The sequence below is a fragment of the Ranitomeya variabilis genome, chromosome 1, assembly GCF_051348905.1.
Source record: "Ranitomeya variabilis isolate aRanVar5 chromosome 1, aRanVar5.hap1, whole genome shotgun sequence".
NCBI classification, from domain to species: Eukaryota; Metazoa; Chordata; class Amphibia; order Anura; family Dendrobatidae; genus Ranitomeya; species Ranitomeya variabilis.
The window spans coordinates 756,090,368-756,112,992 of NC_135232.1; the positions used below are offsets into that span (position 1 = coordinate 756,090,368).

A 22,625-nucleotide genomic window follows, 5' to 3' on the forward strand; every position below is an offset into this window, starting at 1 on the left:
AGAAAACAATGTCAGAATCGCCAAGATCCGTTGAAGCGTTCCAGAGTTATAACCTCATGAAGGGACAGTGGTCAGAATTGTAAAAATTGGCCCGGTCATTAACGTGCAAACCACCCTTGGGGGTGAAGGGGTTAATAACATTAGTAATGACTATAACACAAACCGCTGGTTATTCCCCACAGCAATAACGACGAGACTGCAGACGGGCACAGGGGCCACCGCACATGCGCAATCCCCCCGGAACCTGCACACACGGGACACTATAGTCGGGGAATGATTTCAGCTCGGAACACAGTCAAGACCTCACCGGAAGTGCTCTGGGGGCGTCCTAAGCAAAGATGGCGGCGCTGACAGGTGAGAGGGTCACCGAAAACAACAAGTTCTCTCCGACTTCAAGGACATTCCTGTGTCGGAGATAGCGGAGAGCGCCGCACATACACACTGACCGCCATATACATGTGCCGTATTATGGGTAATCACTCTGCTTTTCTCTAGTTCCCAGGCTGTCTCGGCTCTGGCTGCAGACTTCACGGTGAGTTATACTGCCATGGCCGTCCATTCCCTCCTGTTAACGTAATAGTATGCCCTGTAGACCGTGCAGCACTAATGTTCCCCCTCTTCCTGCAGACCTGTGACTACTGCAGCCCTCCATACTCGTGTCTGGCAGGCCACCTCAGACAGTGGCAATGGCGTCAGGTAATGTACATGTGGCAGCAAAGGCCTCTAGTGTAATAGGATGTCTGCTTCCTAGCTAGATGTAGTGGGGTGCATGGTGGAACGCTTCTTGGCAGGGTGCAGTGGTGGTCTGCATGGTGGAATGCTTCCTGGTAAGGTGGTATGTATGGTGGAATGCTTCCTGGCAGGGTGGGATGCATGGTGGAACGCTTCCTGGTAAGGTGCAGTGGTGGACTGCATGGTGGAATGCTTCCTGGTTAGGTGCAGTGGTGGAATGCTTCCTGGTTAGGTACAGTGGTGGTCTGCATGGTGGAATGCTTCCTGGCAGGGTGGGATGCATGGTGGAATGCTTCCTGGCAAGGTGCAGTGGTGGTCTGCATGGTCGAATACTTCCTGGTAAGGTGCAGTTGTGGGCTTCATGGTGGAACGCTTCCTGGCAGGGTGGGATGCACGGTGGAACTCTTCCTGGCAGGGTGGGGTGCATGGTGGAATGCTTCTTGGTGGGGTGCATGGTGGAGCACTTCCTGGCAGGGTGCAATGGTGGGGTGCATAGTGGAACGTTTCCTGGCAGGGTGCAATGGTGGGGTGCATGGTGGAACGCTTCCTGGCAGGGTGGGATGCATGGTGGAGCTCTTCCTGGCAGGGTGGGGTGCATGGTGGAATGCTTCTTGGTGGGGTGCATGGTGGAGCACTTCCTGGCAGGGTGCAATGGTGGGGTGCATGGTGGAACATTTCCTGGCAGGGTGCAATGGTGGGGTGCATGGTGGAACGCTTCCTGGCAGTGTGCAATGGTGGGGTGCATGGTGGAAGGCTTCCTGGCAGGGTGCAATGGTGGGGATGCATGGTGGAACGCTTCCTGGCAGGGTGCAATGGTGGGGTGCATGGTGGAATGCTTCCTGGCAGGGTGGGCTGCATGGTGGAATGCTTCTTGGCAGGATGGGCTGCATGGTGGAATGCTTCTTGGCAGGATGGGCTGCATGGTGGAATGCTTCCTGGCAGGGTGGGCTGCATGGTGGAATGCTTCCTGGCAGGGTGGGCTGCATGGTGGAATGCTTCCTGGCAGGGTGGGCTGCATGGTGGAATGCTTCCTGGCAGGGTGGGCTGCATGGTGGAATGCTTCCTGGCAGGGTGGGCTGCATGGTGGAATGCTTCCTGGCAGGGTGGGCTGCATGGTGGAATGCTTCCTGGCAGGGTGGGCTGCATGGTGGAATGCTTCCTGGCAGGGTGGGCTGCATGGTGGAATGCTTCCTGGCAGGGTGGGCTGCATGGTGGAATGCTTCCTGGCAGGGTGGGCTGCATGGTGGAATGCTTCCTGGCAGGGTGGGCTGCATGGTGGAATGCTTCCTGGCAGGGTGGGCTGCATGGTGGAGCGCTTCCCGGGAGATTGTGGGGGTGTGCAGCGAAGCGCTTCCTGGTAGGGTATAATGATGGCGTGCTTCACGGGAGGGCCTAATGATGAGGGGTGCGCAGTGAATCGCCTCTTGCAGGGTGTAGTGGTGTGGGGTGCATGGTGGAGTGCTTCCCAAGAAGGGTTAGTGCTGTGGGTTACACGCCGCAGTCTGACTGAGAATACTGTCACTGGAATGCGCCCTTATGCCGAATATCCTGATTAGTTGTCTTCTCTTTCAGTGCTTTACCTGTCAGACAGAAGAGTGGCGCTGTCAGTGCAGCAAAACCGTCAGCAGTAAGTGGCAAAGGAGAGTTTATAGTCACAAAGCTTGATGACCTGGTGAATTGGGCAAGACGGGTAAGGTATACTGATGCAACTTGGCATCATTTATATTGAGAGTAACTTGTCACATACTGTGCTCAGCATAAATGAGAAAAAAGTAAGATTTTAGTCCATATCTCAGTGAACACAAGAACAATTTCCAAAGTTTTGACAAGACTGAGTTGCATAAAACATTTTTCCACACATAACATGAAAGTAAGGTTATGATAAAATATAATCTTCAATTTTACTCACATTAGTTGAAGCAAAAATGAGTACATAAGTACACACACCCCACATCAAAACTACTACATCTAATATTTTATGATTTCCATAATTTTTAAGGGCAGCTCTGTCTTCTAAGCATGGAATTTACAAGTTGGCGACATATTGTAACATCTGTGTTTTTCCATTCTTCAAGAACGACCGCTTTTAGCGCCTGGATGGAGAGTGATTACTCTTCAGAATTCCCCATAGGTGTTTGATTGGATCTGGAACTTATTTTTATTCCAAGATCTGTTGACTAAAATGTGGTTTGTTTGTGTATACCTTTTAAATATTGTATTGAAGCGTAATGTAATTTCTCTATATTCTACCTACAGAGCTCCCTGTGGCCTATGACCTTTGGATTGGCATGTTGTGCAGTGGAGATGATGCACATGGCTGCCCCACGTTATGACATGGACAGGTTTGGGGTGGTTTTTCGTGCTAGCCCTAGGCAAGCAGATGTCATGATTGTAGCCGGGACACTCACCAATAAAATGGCTCCCGCCCTGAGAAAGGCACGAATTTTTTCTTTCAATTTTACCACATGTTAATAATGTTGGCTATGTGTCAGGCTATACTATAATACGCTGTATCCAAAGGAACGTGGGAGGAAAGCTTACCACATCTATATTCCAATAGTGAGGACTGGTCTGGCAGAGATGGGTGCCAATGTACTAGCAGGCTGTTGGCTTCACAATGAATATGAAAGGAAGACCGGCACATCCATAAAATCACAAACTATTAGACTATGATTAAAGGTGCTGGTTTGTGCCAGAAATGTGTCAGTCAGTCAGTCATGGCTATCATGTGAATTGCATCCAACGTTGTGGTCGTTACGGATTTTGAAATGCATTTATGAAGATAATGTGATTTTTATGGCTGTGCAGTTATTTCTTTTATGTTCTTTATAGACCTGTACTTGCCCATAATAACAATGCTGTCATGCCCATTTATTTATATAATACTTATTTCCATTGGGCACTGAATATTTCTCGGTATTATTAGGGCAGACGGAACATTCCTGATCTTGGCATGTTTGTTCTACCATTCGCAGGTCTATGATCAGATGCCAGAACCACGTTATGTAGTTTCCATGGGCAGGTAAGTATTTTTGTTTAAAAGGACCCTAAACTTGTGCAATGTAATATGACCGATACAGCAGAGCCATATTGCCCCATGATGTAACTGGCTACAGAATAATCCCAGCGCATTGACAGATGCCAACAGTATCAAGATAATCCTCTACCCATGGGGATCGAGAACTAAAAGCTTTTCTTCTACCTTGGTCCTCATCCATGCAGCCATAATCTGAATTTGTATTGCATGATGCTGCAATTTTTTGGGCCCATATTGTATTTAAAACCATTTAGCTTTACGTGCAAAATACTGAAAAACATGAAGATATTAACAGAGTATTTGAATTGCCGTGACACATGTTGTTTTCTCAAAATGGCAGTGTCAGCTGATTAACCTGTTGTCCTTTACATGTCTCACACGTGATATACTGTGTCCTACAGTTGTGCCAACGGAGGTGGCTACTACCACTACTCATACTCTGTTGTCAGAGGCTGTGACCGAATTGTTCCCGTTGATATCTATGTTCCAGGTAAATAATAATTTTCACAATTTTCCTCTATTGTTTTGTTCTAACTTACCGTATATACTTGAGTATAAGCCGACCTGGGTATAAGCCGAGACCCCTAATTTTGCCACAAAAATCTGGGAAAACTTAATGACTCGAGTATAAGCCTAGGGTGGAAAATGCAGCAGCTACCGGTAAATGTCAAAAATAAAAATAGGTACCAATAAAAGTAAAATTAATTGAGACATCAGTAGGTTAAGTGTTTTTGAATATCCATATTGAATCAGGAGCCCCATATAATGCTCCATACAGTTCATGATAGGCCCCATATAATGCTCCATATAATGCTCCATACAGTTTATGATGGGCCCCATAAGATGCTCCATATTAAAATATGCTCCATATTAAAATATGCCCCATATAATGCTTCACAAATGTTGATTGTGACCCCATAAGATGCTCCATAGAGACATTTGCCCCATACAGCGCTGCACAAATGCTGATTATGGCCCCATAAGATGCTCCATAGACTATTATGCCCTTAAAAATAGTCTGGGGGAAATGGTGGATGAGGATGAGGAAAAAGCCAATATGCTAAATGACTTTTTTTCATCAGTATTTACACAAGAAAATCCCATGGCAGACAATATGATCAGTGATAACAAAAATTCCCCATTAAGTGTCACCTGCTTAACCCAGCAGGAAGTACGGCGACGTCTAAAAATCACTAAAATTGACAAATCTCCGGACCCGGATGGGATACACCCCCCGAGTACTGCAGGAATTAAGTACAGTCATTGATAGACCATTATTTTTAATCTTTAAAGACTCCATAATAACAGGGTCTGTACCACAGGACTGGCGTATAGCAAATGTGGTGCCAATATTCAAAAAGGGGACAAAAACTGAACTCGGAAATTATAGGCCAGTGAGCTTAACCTCTACTGTGGGTAAAATCCTGGAGGGCATTCTAAGGGATGCTATACTGGAGTATCTGAAGAGGAATAACCTCATGACCCAGTATCAACACGGGTTTACTAGGGACCGTTCATGTCAGACTAATTTGATCAGCTTCTATGAAGAGGTAAGTTCTGGACTGGACCAAGGGAACCCAGTAGATGTAGTGTATATGGACTTTTCAAAAGCTTTTGATACGGTGCCACACAGAAGGTTGATACATAAAATGAGAATAATGGGGATAGCGGAAAATATGTGTAAGTGGGTTGAGAGCTGGCTCAGGGATAGGAAACAAAGGGTGGTTATTAATGGAGCACACTCGGATTGGGTCGCGGTTAGCAGTGGGGTACCACAGGGGTCAGTATTGGGCCCTCTCCTTTTTAACATATTTATTAATGACCTTGTAGGGGGCATTCAGAGTAGAATTTCAATATTTGCAGATGACGCTAAACTCTGCAGGGTAATCAATACAGGGGAGGACAATTTTATATTACAGGATGATTTATGTAAACTAGAAGCTTGGGCTGATAAATGGCAAATGAGCTTTAATGGGGATAAATGTAAGGTCATGCACTTGGGTAGAAGTAATAAGATGTATAACTATGTGCTTAATTCTAAAACTCTGGGCAAAACCGTCAATGAAAAAGACCTGGGTATATGGGTGGATGACAAACTCATATTCAGTGGCCAGTGTCAGGCAGCTGCTACAAAGGCAAATAAAATAATGGGATGTATTAAAAGAGGCATAGATGCTCATGAGGAGAACATAATTTTACCTCTATACAAGTCACTAGTGCGACCACACTTAGAATACTGTGCACAGTTCTGGTCTCCGGTGTATAAGAAAGACATAGCTGAACTAGAGCGGGTGCAGAGAAGAGCGACCAAGGTTATTAGAGGACTGGGGGGTCTGCAATACCAAGATAGGTTATTACACTTGGGGCTGTTTAGTTTGGAAAAACAAAGGAATTTTTTTCCCCAATGTGGAGCTTACTCTTTGCCACATGGTTTTTTTTTGCCTTCCTCTGGATCAACATGTTAGGGCATGTTAGGTTAGGCTATGGGTTGAACTAGATGGACTTAAAGTCTTCCTTCAACCTGAATAACCTTGTAATAACTATGTAATATGCTGTTGCTGCGATAAAAAAAAATCACATACCTTGTCGCTCAGGCCCTTGGCACTTGCTATATTCACCTGTCCGCGTTTCACCGTCGGCGCCGCTGTGTCTTCTGCACTGACGTTCAGGCAGAGGGCGGCGCGCACACTAATCACGTCATCGCGCCCTCTGACCTGAGCGTCACTGCAGAGGATGTGGAAGATGGAGCGGCGATGGAACGGGGGACAGGTAAATATGCCCCGTTATACTCGCCTGCTCCTGGCGCGGTCCCTGGTTCTCCGGGCACTGACAGCTTCTTCCTGTATTGAGCTGTCACATGGTACCGCTCATTACAGTAATGACTGCGGCTCCACCCCTATGGGAGTGGAGTGGGGTCTGTATTCATTACTGTAATGAGCGGTACCATGTGACAGCTCAATACAGGAAGAAGCTGCCGGCGCTCGGAGAACCAGGGACGTGCAGGGACCGCGCCGGGAGCAGGTGAGTATGATTAGACAGCTGCCGCTCCCCCTCCCCTGCCGACCCCTAGGTATGACTCGAGTATAAGCCGAGAGGGGCAATTTCAGCCTAAAATTGGGCTGAAATTCTCGGCTTATACTCGAGTATATACGGTAGATGAAGTGTGTGCTTTACCTGATAATACTGCTGTGTTCAGTGTTAATCGGGTTTAAATGAGTACTGTGCCATGTTTCTGATGTACATACTTGTCCTGATACAGTGCATTATATACATGTATACACACAGCCCGTGTACGCAGCTGATCCATACACTATGTTTTGCGGATGTGTTTGTGAAATTAAATGCAGGTTGCTGCTGTCATTTAGTGCAAAAACTATTGAAATTATTCATAACATAAGTGAAATAAAGTACTCTGCCATAATTACATTGATTAGTTCAAATACATAGTGCTGTCACAGTATTTGTAATGTCGCCCAAAACTATAGTGGTTCAGGTTAGTTACAATGCATATATATGTTATATATCTCTATCTATCTATATATCTCTATCATCGTGATTACTCACTAATCCCGCCCCCTGCACAGTAGCTCCGCCCCCACAACACATAATCCCGCCCCCTGCACAGTAGCTCCACCCCTTACCACATTACCACACACTTCCGCTCCCACCACATTACCACACATAATCCCGCCCCCCGCCATATTACCGCAGATAATCCCGCCCCCACATTACCACACATAATCCCGCCCCCCCACCACAGTACCACACAATCCCGCCCCCCACCACATTACCACACATAATCCCGCCCCCCAACACATTACCACACACAATCCGCACCACATTACCACACATAATCCCGCCCCCCGCCATATTACCGCAGATAATCCCGCCCCCACATTACCACACATAATCCCGCCCCCCCACCACAGTACCACACAATCCCGCCCCCCACCACATTACCACACATAATCCCGCCCCCCAACACATTACCACACACAATCCGCACCACATTACCACACACAATCCCGCCCCCCCACCACATTACCACACACACAATCCCGCATCACCACACATAATCCAGCCCCCACCACATTACCACACACAATCCGCACCACATCACCACTCTCCCGCCCCCACCACATTACCACACATAATCCCGCCCCCTAACATCACCACACACAATCCCGCCCCCCCACCACATTACCAAACATAAACCCGCCCCCCCCACATTACCACAGATAATCCCGCCCCCACCACATTACCACACATAATCCCGCCCCCCCACCACATTACCACATATAATACCGCCCCCCCACTGCATTACCACACCTAATCCCGCCCCCACCACATCACACATAATCCCGCCCCCCCACCACATTACCACACATAATCCCGCCCCTCACCACATTACCACACATAATCCCGCCCCCCCACCACATTACCACACATAATCCCGCCCCCCCACATTACCACACGAGGCTCCGTCCCCACACATTACCACCCGAGGCTCTGTCCTTGAATGTTGTCACTATTTACTTTAGTTTAATCACCAGCAGCGTTAGTTAGATAGCAATGAGCGTTAGCTGGCTGGAAACAGCTAGTATGTATATATTTTCTCTGTAACCTGAGGTCAGAATGCATTTTTGATATGGTGTACAAACCACAAGAGCGCTGCCAAGTATTGCTCACCTGCCACAGATTCCACCTTCCTTTATGGTGTTTTTCCTATTCTCTGTTCATACATATGGGTAAGAAACGTTTCTCCTATACTGTGCTTTATACACTGTGTATATAAGGTAATGTATATTTCTAGGCATTCTCTATGCTCCCCTAAAAGGGGTTATCTGTGCTTTTTGCATATTTAATGTGTGTAGCTAGGCTGCAGAATGCTGACAGTGTGTAAAGTAGTACTGACAGTCCACATTCTGCACAGTGTCCTAGGTATCACACTTAGTCATGTGAGCAGCTGTGTCCTCATTCTGGACTAGAGATTTCCTGTCTGCCAGAGACTGTTGAGTAAGGTCACAACAGACCTCACCCCCAGCCTCTGCCAGACCCTCCCCATGCTTCTTCTATTGTCATAATGATATGAGATTATCTCTTGCATGGAGCTGATCACTGACTCCACCTTCCTTGCCTGTATTGGTGAGAAGGTTGCTCTAGGAGCAGACGTGGGTTACAGGAATCTGGCCTTGCATGAGTAGGGGAGGAGCACTGTACAACTGGTGCACAAGTTCCATTTGCTGTCAGTGCGGTCCCTGCTATATGGGGTGACTTATAATGTAGGCACACCTAAATGGATGCCACTATTTAATCAGTGGGTGCTGATTTGTGGCTTGCACTACCACAAGGCTACTGTTGGAAAATGTTAGCCACATAGGAGTGCTAGTCTGAAAATAGCTCCCGTCAATTAAAGGGGTTGTACCAAATTTGGTAGTTATCCACTATTCATTAAAATTGCAGCGATGTGCCACAGCATATGTCCCTTTTTTTTTTGTTTTATCAAAGTTGGGAGTTATGGGGATGTCCTTCTCCTTCACGGCGCTGACCTGGTGATGAAATGCATGTCTGCACTGTTGGACGGCTGATTGATAGCAGCTGATGGCACAGCTTGGACCAGTGTAATTGTATCTTGGGTGTCCTGCCTCTATGTATGTGTAACTTATCTGCTATCACAAATAAATGGCTTATATGTCTTTTATTTTGTGGCCGCCTCCTTTCTTCTCCGCAGGACCTCTATCACTTCCATAGCTCAAAACAATTATAAGATGTGTTCCTCATTACATTTTTTTTTTATTTATTTTTTTTAACAAATGGCATGTAGAAATATATAATCTTTTTCGATGCTATTATTTCTGTTTAATATATATCCACATTAGAGATGATTACAAATATTTGTTCTTGGGATTTTCGTCCAGTGGCACTTCAGTAACCAGTGTCTGTCCTACCAGAACCGAACCCTGGATCCTGTTCTGGTTCTTGGCCCAGCCTGATATCCTCATTGTTGCAAACAGAAGTGTATGATGTTGTACAAGGCTGACAAATCAGAAAAGGATTTGTTTTTGTAGGGTTATGAACTGGCAGCTGTATGCAAATCCTGTTAGATCTTCTCTAAAATATGTAAAATAAAACAATTATTTCATATGAGAAAAATGACAATTACATAGCAGTAGAATGTAAGGGAATAGGGCCACAATGCAACACCTAGGGTACCTCAACAAGCAAGTTGCACAAAGTCCAAACTTCACTTTTTCAAAGATTCCTTGTCATGGTACCTCAATGGTTGTATTGTGGCCGTATCCACCTGCATCATGCTGCGTGAGCTTTGTTGAGTCCAAAATATTTTGTGGTTCCAGCATAGTAGACATGCATGCATGAACTTTTATCTTGCATATCATTATGTATGTTGATATACATATGTATAGTGAGATCTATATAGAGCTCAGTTTACATATATAGGTTTATGGACATATGTATATCAGCTTATGTAATATGATAGGTTACATATAAACTGTAGGTATGATGTAATGTACAGTTAGGTCCATATATATTTGGACAGAGACAACATTTTTCTAATTTTGATTATAGACTTTACCACATTGAATTTTAAACAAAACAATTCAGATGCAGTTGAAGTTCAGACTTTCAGCTTTCATTTGCGGGTATCCACATCAAAATTGGATGAAGGGTTTAGGAGTTTCAGCTCCTTAACATGTGCCACCCTGTTTTTAACCCCTTAATCCCATATGACGTACTATACCGTCGAGGTGGGGTGGGCCTTAATTCCCGGTGACGGTATAGTACGTCATACGCGATTGGCCGCGCTCACGGCCGATCGCGGCCGGGTGTCGGCTGCATATCGCAGCTGACATCCGGCACTATGTGCCAGGAGCGGTCACGCACCGCCCCCGGCACATTAACCCCCGGCACACCGCGATCAAACATGATCGCGGTGTACCGGCGGTACAGGGAAGCATCGCGCAGGGAGGGGGCTCCCTGCGGGCTTCCCTGAGACGATCGGTACAAGGTGATGTACTCACCTCGTACCGAACGTCTTCTCCCTGCAGGCCCCGGATCCAAAATGGCCGAGGGGCTGTATCCGGGTCCTGCAGGGAGCACTTCCGGGTCGGAGCAGGCTGCAGATGAAAGCTGCAGCCTGCTCCGATGAAAGTATGATCACGGATCTGATAGAGTGCTGTGCACACTATCAGATCTGCGATCTGTGATGTCCCCCCCTGGGACAAAGTAAAAAAGTAAAAAAAAAAATTTCCACATGTGTAAAAAAAAAAAAAATAATAATTCCTAAATAAATAATAATAAAAAAAAAAATATTATTCCCATAAATACATTTCTTTATCTAAAAAAAACAAACAAAAACAATAAAAGTACACATATTTAGTATCGCCGCGTCCGTAACGACCCAACCTATAAAACTGGCCCACTAGTTAACCCCTTCAGTAAACACCGTAAGAAAAAAAAAAAAAACGAGGCAAAAAACAACGCTTTATTACCATACCGCCGAACAAAAAGTGGAATAACACGCGATCAAAAAGACGGATATAAATAACCATGTTACCGCTGAAAACGTCATCTTGTCCCGCAAAAAACGATGCTGCATGGCGGCTCATCAGCAAAAAAATAAAAAAGTTATAGTCCTCAGAATAAAGCGATGCCAAAATAATTATTTTTTCTATAAAATAGTTTTTATCGTATAAAAGCGTCAAAACATAAAAAAATGATATAAATGAGGTATCGCTGTAATCGTACTGACCCGAAGAATAAAACTGCTTTATCAATTTTACCAAGCGCAGAACGGTATAAACGCCTCTCCCAAAAGAAATTCATGAATAGCTGGTTTTTGGTTATTCTGCCTCACAAAAATCGGAATAAAAAGTGATAAAAAATGGTCACGTGTCCGAAAATGTTACCAATAAAAACGTCAACTCGTCCCGCAAAAAACAAGACCTCACATGACTCTGTGGACCAAAATGTGGAAAAATTATAGGTCTCAAAATGTGGAGACGCAAAAACTTTTTTGCTATAAAAAGCGTCTTTTAGTCTGGTTTCACACTTGCGTTTTTATCTGCATGCGTTTTTTTAAAAAAACGCATGTGTGAAAAAATGCATGTAAACGCGGTAAAACGCATGCGTTTTTATAGAAAAACACAAGAAAACAAGAAAAAAACAAAAAACCCTAACCCTACCCCTAACCCTACCCCTAACCTGAAATACGTGGCACTGAAATACGTGGCACTGAAATATACGTTTATATACGTATATAAGTGCCACGATATTTCAGTGGCCACGTATTTAAGTGCCACGTATTTAAGTGCCACGTATTTAAGTGCCACGTATTTAAGTGCCACGTATTTAAGTGCCACGTATTTAAGTGCCACGTATTTAAGTGCCACGTATTTAAGTGCCACGTATTTAAGTGCCACGTATTTAAGTGCCACGTATTTAAGTGCCACGTATTTAAGTGCCACGTATTTAAGTGCCACGTATTTAAGTGCCACGTATTTAAGTGCCACGTATTTAAGTGCCACGTATTTAAGTGCCACGTATTTAAGTGCCACGTATTTAAGTGCCACGTATTTAAGTGCCACGTATTTAAGTGCCACGTATTTAAGTGCCACGTATTTAAGTGCCACGTATTTAAGTGCCACGTATTTAAGTGCCACGTATTTAAGTGCCACGTATTTAAGTGCCACGTATTTAAGTGCCACGTATTTAAGTGCCACGTATTTAAGTGCCACGTATTTAAGTGCCACGTATTTAAGTGCCACGTATTTAAGTGCCACGTATTTAAGTGCCACGTATTTAAGTGCCACGTATTTAAGTGCCACGTATTTAAGTGCCACGTATTTAAGTGCCACGTATTTACGTGCCACGTATTTACGTGCCACGTATTTACGTGCCACGTATTTACGTGCCACGTATTTACGTGCCACGTATTTACGTGCCACGTATTTACGTGCCACGTATTTACGTGCCACGTATTTACGTGCCACGTATTTACGTGCCACGTATTTACGTGCCACGTATTTTTCAGTGCCTGAAATACGTGGCACTGAAATACGTGGCACTGAAATACGTGGCACTGAAATATTGTGGCACTGAAATATTGTGGCACTGAAATACGTGGCACTGAAATACGTGGCACTGAAATACGTGGCACTGAAATACGTGGCACTGAAATACGTGGCACTGAAATACGTGGCACTGAAATACGTGGCACTGAAATACGTGGCACTGAAATACGTGGCACTTAAATACGTGGCACTTATGACTGTCAGAAAATGTTCAGTAAACGGTTAGGGGTAGGGTTTCAGGTAGAATTGGGGAGTTTCCACTGTTCAGGCACATCAGGGGCTCTCCAAACGCGACATGGCGTCCAATCTCAATTCCAGCCAATTCTGCGTTGAAAAAGTAAAACAGTGCTCCTTCCCTTCCGAGCTCTCCCGTGCGTCCAAAAAGGGGTTTACCCCAACATATGGGGTATCAGCGTACTAGGGACAAATTGAACAACAACTTCTGGGGTCCAAGTTCTCTTGTTATCCTTGGGAAAATAAAAATTTGGGGGGCTAAAAATCATTTTTGTGGGAAAAAAAATATGTTTTATTTTCACGGCTCTGCGTTATAAACTGTAGTGAAACACTTGGGGGTTCAAAGTTCTCACAACACATCTAGATAAGTTCCTTGGGGGGTCTAGTTTCCAATATGGGGTCACTTGTGGGGGGTTTGTACTGTTTGGGTACATCAGGGGCTCTGCAAATGCAACGTGACGCCTGCAGACCAATCCATTTAAGTCTGCATTCCAAATGGCGCTCCTTCCCTTCCGAGCTCTGTCATGCGCCCAAACAGTGGTCCCTCCCCACAAATGGGGTATCAGCGTACTCCAGACAAATTGGACAACAACTTTTGGGGTCCAATTTATCCTGATACCCTTGTGAAAATACAAAACTGGGGGCTAAAAAATCATTTTTGTGAAAAAAAAAAAAAAAAAAAATTTTATTTTCACGGCTCTGCGTTATAAACTGTAGTGAAACACTTGGGGGTTCAAAGCTCTCAAAACACATCTAGATAAGTTCCTTAGGGGGTCTACTTTCCAAAATGGTGTCACTTGTGGGGGGGTTTAATGTTTAGGCACATCAGGGGCTCTCCAAACGCAACATGGCATCCCATCTTAATTCCAGTCAATTTTGCATTGAAAAGTAAAATAGCGCTTCTTCCCTTCTGAGCTCTGCTATGCGCCCAAACAATGGTTTACACCCACATATGGGGTATCAGCGTACTCAGGACAAATTGCACAACAATTTTTGGGGTCCAATTTCTTCTCTTACCCTTGGGAAAATAAAAAATTGGGGGTGAAAAGATCATTTTTGTGAAAAAATATGATTTTTTATTTTTACGGCTCTGCATTATAAACTTCTGTAAAGCACTTGTTGGGTCAAAGTGCTCACCACACATCTAGATAAGTTCCTTAGGGGGTCTACTTTCCAAAATGGTGTCACTTGTTAGGGGTTTCAATGTTTAGGCACATCAAGGGCTCTCTAAATGCAACATGGCGTCCCATCTCAATTCCAGTCAATTTTGCATTGAAAAGTCAAATGGCGCTCCTTCCCTTCCGAGCTCTGCCCTGCGCCCAAACAATGGTTTACACCCACATATGGGGTATCAGCGTACTCAGGACAAATTGCACAACAATTTTTGGGGTCCAATTTCTTCTCTTACCCTTGGGAAAATAAAAAATTGGGGGTGAAAAGATCATTTTTGTGAAAAAATATGATTTTTTATTTTTACGGCTCTGCATTATAAACTTCTGTAAAGCACTTGTTGGGTCAAAGTGCTCACCACACATCTAGATAAGTTCCTTAGGGGGTCTACTTTCCAAAATGGTGTCACTTGTTAGGGGTTTCAATGTTTAGGCACATCAAGGGCTCTCTAAATGCAACATGGCGTCCCATCTCAATTCCAGTCAATTTTGCATTGAAAAGTCAAATGGCGCTCCTTCCCTTCCGAGCTCTGCCCTGCGCCCAAACAATGGTTTACACCCACATATGGGGTATCAGCGTACTCAGGACAAATTGCACAACAATTTTTGGGGTCCAATTTCTTCTCTCACCCTTGGGAAAATAAAAAATTGGGGGTGAAAAGATAATTTTTGTGAAAAAATATGATTTTTTATTTTTACGGCTCTGCATTATAAACTTCTGTAAAGCACTTGTTGGGTCAAAGTGCTCACCACACATCTAGATAAGTTCCTTAGGGGGTCTACTTTCCAAAATGGTGTCACTTGTGGGGGGTTTCAATGTTTAGGCACATCAGGGGCTCTCCAAATGCAACATGGCGTCCCATCTCAATTCCAGTCAATTTTGCATTGAAAAGTCAAATGGCGCTCCTTTGCTTCCAAGCTCTGCCATGCGCCCAAACTGTGGTTTACCCCCACATATGGGGTATCAGCGTACTCAGGACAAATTGTACAACAACTTTTGGGGTCTATTTTCTCCTGTTACCCTTGGTAAAATAAAACAAATTGGAGCTGAAATAAATTTTGTGTGAAAAAAAGTTAAATGTTCATTTTTATTTAAACATTCCAAAAATTCCTGTGAAACACCTGAAGTGTTAATAAACTTCTTGAAAGTGGTTTTGAGTACCTTGAGGGGTGCAGTTTTTAGAATGGTGTCACACTTGGGTATTTTCTATCATATAGACCCGTCAAAATGACTTCAAATGAGATGTGGTCCCTAAAAAAAAATGGTGTTGTAAAAATGAGAAATTGCTGGTCAACTTTTAACCCTTATAACTCCGTCACAAAAAAAAATTTTGGTTCCAAAATTGTGCTGATGTAAAGTAGACATGTGGGAAATGTTATTTATTAAGTATTTTGTGTGACATATGTCTGTGATTTAAGGGCATAAAAATTCAAAGTTGGAAAATTGCGAAATTTTCAAAATTTTTGCCAAATATTCGTTTTTTTCACAAATAAACGCAAGTTATATCGAAGAAATTTTACCACTAACATGAAGTACAATATGTCACGAGAAAACAATGTCAGAATCGCCAAGATCCGTTGAAGCGTTCCAGAGTTATAACCTCATAAAGGGACAGTGGTCAGAATTGTAAAAATTGGCCCGGTCATTAACGTGCAAACCACCCTCGGGGCTTAAGGGGTTAAAGGGACCAAATGTAATTGGACAGGTTCAATAATTTTAAATAAAATGTTCATTTTTAGTACTTGTTGAAAACCCTTGGTTGGCAATGACTGCCTGAAGTCTTGTACTCATGGACATCACCAGACGCTGTTTCCTCCTTTTTGATGCTGTGCCAGGCCTTTACTGCGGTGGTTTTCAGTTGCTGTTTGTTTGTAGGCCTTTCTGTCTGAAGTTTAGTCTTTAACAAGTGAAATGCATGCTCAATTGGGTTGAGAGCAGGTGACTGACTTGGCCATTCAAGAATATTCCACTTCTTTGCTTTAATAAACTCCTCGGTTGCTTTGACTTTAGGTTTTGGGTCATTGGTCGTCGTTTCATACTACAGATGGACAATTGGCTTTGCTGCATTTGGCTGGATCTGAGCAGACAGTATGGCTCTGAATACCTCAGAATTAATTCGGCTGCTTCTGTCCTGTGTCACATCATCAATAAATACTAGTGACCCAGTGCCACCATACTTTTCTCTTTCCATCATTCTGGTAGAGGTTGATCTTGGTTTCATCTGTCCAAAGAATGTTCTTCCAGAACTGTGCTGGCTTTTTTAGATTTTTTTTAGCAAAGTCCAGTCTAGCCTTTTTATTCTTGATGCTTATGAGTGGCTTGCACCGTGCAGTGAACCCTCTGTATTTGCTTTCATGCAGTCTTCTCTTTATGGTAGATTTGGATATTGATACACCTACCTCCTGGAGAGTGTTGTTCACTTGGTTGGCTGCTGTGAAGGGGTTTTTCTTCACCATGGAGATTATTCTGCGATCATCCACCACTCTTGTCTTCCGTGGGCGCCCAGGTCTTTTTGCATTGATGAGCTCACCAGTACTTACTTTCTTTCTCAGGATGTACCAAACTGTAGATTTTGCCACTCCTAATATTGTAGCAATTTCTCAGATGGGTTTTTTCTGTTTTCGCAGCTTAAGGATGTCTTGTTTCACCTGCATGGAGAGCTCCTTTGACCGCATGTTTACTTCACAGCAAAACCTTCCAAATGCAAGCACCACACCTCAAATCAACTCCAGGCCTTTTATATGCCTCATTGAGAATGACATAATGAAGGGATTGCCCACACCTGTCCATGAAATAGCCTTGGAGTCAATTGTCCAATTACTTTTGGTCCCTTTAAAAACAGGGTGGCACATGTTAAGGAGCTGAAAATAAATCCTAAACCCTTCATCCAATGTTAATGTGGATACCCTCAAATGAAAGCTGAAAGGCTGAACTTCAACTGCATCTGAATTGTTTTGTTTAAAATTCATTGTGGTAATGTCTATAACCAAAATTAGAAAAATGTTCTCTGTCCAAATATATATGGACCTAACTGTATATAGGGGTAATGTGGGGAACATGTAACGGCATTATTAGAATTATAGATGTGGCTTTGAGGACAGTGGAATGCATCATGGGTTTTGTTTGAAAAAAGCACAGGAAAACTGCCTAAGGCAGTAAACAAACTGCATGCAGGTGAAAAACCGGGGGAACGAAAGGTAGAAACAAAGCACTACATTTATAGGGGTGTTTTACATTGCGATACAGTAAAGTTTGGCTTAAGGAAAAAATGTTGATTTCGGGATCGGACAACCTCTTTAATCTTGGGTATTAATGTAGCTCCATGCTCTGTTATCCGCCTTGATTTTTTTTATTTTTTTTTTTCACCATGACTGGAAGCACTTTATATTTGACATCTACTTGGTGTATTTCCAGGCTGCCCTCCTACTGCTGAAGCTCTTTTATATGGTATTCTGCAGCTGCAAAAGAAGATCAAAAGAGAGAAGCGGATCCGGATCTGGTATCGCAAATGAGTGTGTTTTTTTTGTTATTTATATGTAGAAATGCTTGGAATAGCCTCTTTGTCAAGGTGCAAACACAGATCTACTGCTGACACTATCTGATCTTTCCAATTTATGCCAAGATTTTTGCCTCTGTATGAATGACTGGCTTGTCTTGAAAACTGTACTTTATAGAACATTAAAGAGGACTATAACTTTAAGATCGTGGTGTTATTTCATTCCTGTGACACACTTTCCATATTACACCTGGCCAACTCCCATGCCCTAGTGTGATAAGATAGGACACTTCAGCAAGGGGAATACAACAGCTGGCCATTAGTGGACATAGTGCATACCTGCATGTACTCGGTTCCCCTTATCTACCGTCACCTTTCTACTTGAACTACAGAAATTAAACCAGACTTTCGCGTAGCAAAAAATTCTGCAAATATTCATGTTACGTCTTAAGTATTTGCAGTGCAATTTGACCTTGTTTTTAAGGGACTGAAATATATGAACATTTTTTACAGGACATTTGAGCTAGTATATTTTGCAGTACTCTGCAAGTTTTTTTGTTTTTTTTATATAGTGTTTTGTAAAACTATTCAGTTGCTTTGCCTTTACACTGGGTACTACACTTCCAAGAGCCTTGTGTCTCACATCTCTCACTTCCTGGTAAGATGCTTGGTTAGGATATTTTTCTTTAGAAAGTCGGAGGTCGAGAGTGCATTTAAGTCCCTTAGAGAAGGGGAAAAGGTCAAGAAGAAGGAATCCGTAGTATATTCCCAGTCTGATTCCTCTAGCTCTGGGGGTGGGGATTCAGAGATACGAGAGTTATCTCCCTCTTCCTTTGATGATTAAAGTGGGAGGCTGTCACTGCTTTTCCCTAGATGAAGTAGATGCACTCGTGAAAGCAGTAAGGTCTACTATGGGGGTGCTCAACCCTCGCCCTGACAATAGTCCAGGACATAATGTTTGTGGGGTTAGGCCAAAAGCAGCGGAAAGTGTTCCCCCTAAATGAGAGAATATTCAAGCCTTAATCTAAAAAGAGTGGGAGAAACCGGACAGGAAAAATTTGTCGGTGCCATCTCTTAAGAGAAAATATCTTTGAGGAAGAGGCTTCCACTTCATGGGATAAGGCCCCTAAACTTGACGTTGTGGCAAAGGCCTCGAAAAAATTTGCACTCCCCTTTGAGGACATGGGAACTCTAAAAGATCCCCGTGACAAAAGAGCCGATACCTTCCTTAAAGAGGCTTGGGAATCAGCAGGGAGGAAGTCTAAGACCTGGCATAGCAGCTACATGTACCTCTAGGTCCCTAATTGTATGGGTAGATAAGTTAGAAAAGCAATTGCAGGAAGGAGTAACTAGGAATAAGGTGTTGGAATCCATCCCTATGATAAGTGGCGCAGCGGCCTTTTTGGCAGATTCATCGGCTGACTCAATTAAACTTGCATCTAAATCCGCAGCCCTTTCAAATGCTGCCCGTAGAACACTATGGCTCAAATGTTGGCCAGGTGACTTCCGAACGAAACGGAAACTCTGCTCAATTCCATGTGAAGGTCAGTTTTTATTTGGGGAGACCCTGGACGATATCCTGCGGGAGATAATAAGAAAAAAAGCGGGAGATAATAAGAAAGGTTTCCCAAATTTGACCCCACCATTACTGAAACATTCCTTTTGGAGAAGACCCCCAAGGGAGCAAAACTGATGGGATAAGGGAAAGAGGAGAGACAGGGGTTTCCTCTTTGGGAATTCCTCCCGGGATAAAAAGACCTCCAAGTGACAGCTTCCCCAGGGTGGGAAGAAAGGCTCTCTTTTCCTCCCGGCCTGGGAAAAAATATCAACCAGCCCCTCTGGATATTAAACATAATCAGGTCGGGGCTTCGGATAGACTTTCTTTCCCTACCTCCTCCAAACTACCTCCTCCAAACTATGTGGTAACTCCCCTGAGATCCTCCCCACAACAAGAAGAAGCCCTAGAATGCGAAGTAATGAGACTAATAGACAAAGCCATGTAGGATAGCTGCGGAGACACCATCACGTGTTTCTCAACGCAAGCAGTGAATAGCCAGGCCTTTCCCCGGGAAGGAACAACCACGGGAAGGGCAGCATCCAATAAAGGAAAACATCCAATACAGGAAAACCACCTATACCAAGCATGGTATCCATCTACAGACAGCTGTTTCGGGGTGTTTGCCCCTCATCAGTGTGGAGTAGGAATCTGGCTATTAGGAGCAGTGCCTAGTAAAAGGCTGTAAAGGCACAGATGATTGGCCTCGGGGAGACCAAAACATCCAACACCGCGGAGACACCATCACGTGTTTCTCAACGCAGTGATCCAGAACACTGCCCCCATCCCTTATGGGAAATATGCAAATAGCCAGATTCCTACTCCACACTGATGAGGGGCAAACACCCCGAAACAGCTGTCTGTGGATGGATACCATGCTTGGCATAGGTGGTTTTCCTGTATTGGATGTTTTCCTTTATTGGATGCTGCCCTTCCCGTGGTTGTTCCTTCCCGGGGAAAGGCCTGGCTATTCACTGCTTGCATTGAGAAACACGTGATGGTGTCTCCGCAGCTATCCTACATGAATTTGCATATTTCCCATAAGGGATGGGGGCAGTGTTCAGGATCACTGCGTTGAGAAACACGTGATGGTGTCTCCGCGGTGTTCGATGTTTTGGTCTCCCCGAGGCCAATCATCTGTGCCTTTAATAGACAAAGCCTTCATTCAGGAAGTCCCTCAGGAAAGGGGGAATGGGTTTTACTCCCCGTTATTTCTAGTTCCAAAGCCAGACGGGTCCTTCCGGACAATAATAAACTTACGGAAGTTAAACAGTTATGTAAAGAATCAAAAATTCAAGATGGAATCAATAAAATCAACCATCAAAATTCTGTTTCTGAACGGTTTCATGATTGTATGGGATCTCAGCAACGCGTATTATCACATCCTCATTCACAAAGACTCACAAAAATTGCTCAGACTGGTGGTGTCCATGAAAGGGGAAATAAGGGAGTTCCAATACAGAGCCCTTCCTTTCGGCATATCAGTCGCACCCAGCGTATCTACCAAACTGGTGGCGGATATGATGGCTCATCTGAGAGAGCAGGACATATTGATAGTTCCATACCTGGACGATTTTTTGATAGTGAGCGACTCTGCTCAACACTGCAGACAGCAGCGGGACAGAGTAATGAATACCCTAACAAATATAGGCTGGCTTCTGAACCTGCAGAAATCGAGGCTAGAGCCGAACAGGGTTCAGGAATTTTTGGGTCTGATATTGGACTCTACAAAACAAGAATGCCGCCTCCCAGTTCAGAAAAAACTAAAGATCATAGATCTAGTATCGAAGGCATTCTTAAACCCCTCCATGACATTAAGAAGGGCGATGTTGCTACTGGGTTCCCTTTCTGCCTGTCTACCAGCAGCTCGGTGGGCACAAGTTCACACAAGGGATCTCCAGTGGGACATTTTAAAAAAACAAGTTACACTAAGCGGTCGCTTAGAGGGTCACATGACTCTAAATTCAACTACTACTCATTCCCTAGTTTGGTAGAAGGATATCAACAACCTGTCAGAAGGAATCCCTTGGGTGATAGATATATCTCAGATAGTTGCCACTTAGAAGAAGTTAGGGCAGTGGGTCACGCCTTATCAGCCTTTCTACACCTTCTACAAGGGCATCATGTTCGGGTATTCTTGGACAATCGGGTGGTGGTAGCCTACTTAAACCATCAGGAGGGAACCAGATCCCGAGCCCTAATGGACACCACCTCCAAAATCTTCAATTTGGCAGAGAACAATCTTCTATCCCTTTCCGCGTTGCACATTCGGGGGGTAGAAAATCAGAAGGCAGACTTTCTGAGCCGTACTCAATTGAGACAGGGCGAATGGGAATTAAATCAGTCCATTTTCAATCAGATCGTGGAAAAATGTGGGGAACCCCAGTAATAGACCTGTTTGCCAACATCAACTACAGGAAAGTGGAAGCCTTTTGTTCTCCAGACCCCAGGGGGAACCCTCAGGCCTTTGACGCTTTCATGATTCCTTGGACACAGAGTCTTGCATACGCTTTTCCCCCAACTATCCTCATCCCAGCAGTTCTGCGGAAGATCAGGGAGGACAGATTAAGGTTAATATTATTAGCTCCCTTCTGGCCAAAAAGAACTTGGTTCTCCTGGCTTAGGATACTATCGGTCACTGATCCTTGGGTTCTTCCGGACCTCCTGGACCTTCTGTCTCAGGGACCGGTGTTCCACCCTCAGTCAGAGAATCTCACTTAACAGTGTGGAATTTGAAAGGGTGCTGCTGAAAGGAAGAGGTTTTTCGGATAAATTAGTCTCCACACTAAAGAAGAGTAGGAAGACAGTCACCACTAAAATATATGGGAAGAACTGGGATAAATTCCTATCCACTTCCGGAGTTAAGGTACAGGATGGGGTCCCAATTACTGAGATCTTGGAGTTCCTACAGAAGGGACTAGAACTGGGCCTGGCAGTAAGTACGGTACCTTTTAAAGGTACAGGTAGCAGCTCTAGGAGCATTGTATAATGAAAATATAGCAGGCAATTTTTGGATAGCACTATTTATAAGGGCCGCCGCAAGGTTTAAGCCATTAGCTATTCAAAAACTTCCACCTTGGGACTTAAATCTAGTTCCATCAGCTCTAACAGGTCCCCCACTTGAGCCTATAGAGTCAGTCCCTCTTAAAACTGCTCTTCTAATAGCCCTAACATCAGCCCGGAGAGTAAGTGATCTCCAAGCCCTGTCTGCTCGTCGTCCCTTCACAAAAATTCTGGACAATAGTTATCCTAAAACTTGATCCAGCCTATCTACCAAAGGTAGCATCCCGATTCCATAGGTCCCAAGAG

At 44.1% G+C, this 22,625-nt stretch overlaps 1 protein-coding gene across 1 annotated transcript; it reads left to right on the forward strand.

The window, feature by feature from the left end:
• Positions 1–178: 178 nt before the first annotated feature.
• NDUFS7 (NADH:ubiquinone oxidoreductase core subunit S7) lies at positions 179–17,964 on the forward strand. Its single transcript, XM_077271085.1, has 8 exons — positions 179–354; positions 496–532; positions 628–696; positions 2,305–2,422; positions 2,989–3,168; positions 3,708–3,754; positions 4,171–4,259; positions 17,680–17,964. Exons 1-8 carry the CDS (start codon positions 339–341, stop codon positions 17,775–17,777), a joined length of 654 nt encoding a protein of 217 aa, XP_077127200.1. The 5' UTR covers positions 179–338; the 3' UTR covers positions 17,778–17,964.
• Positions 17,965–22,625: the final 4,661 nt, after the last annotated feature.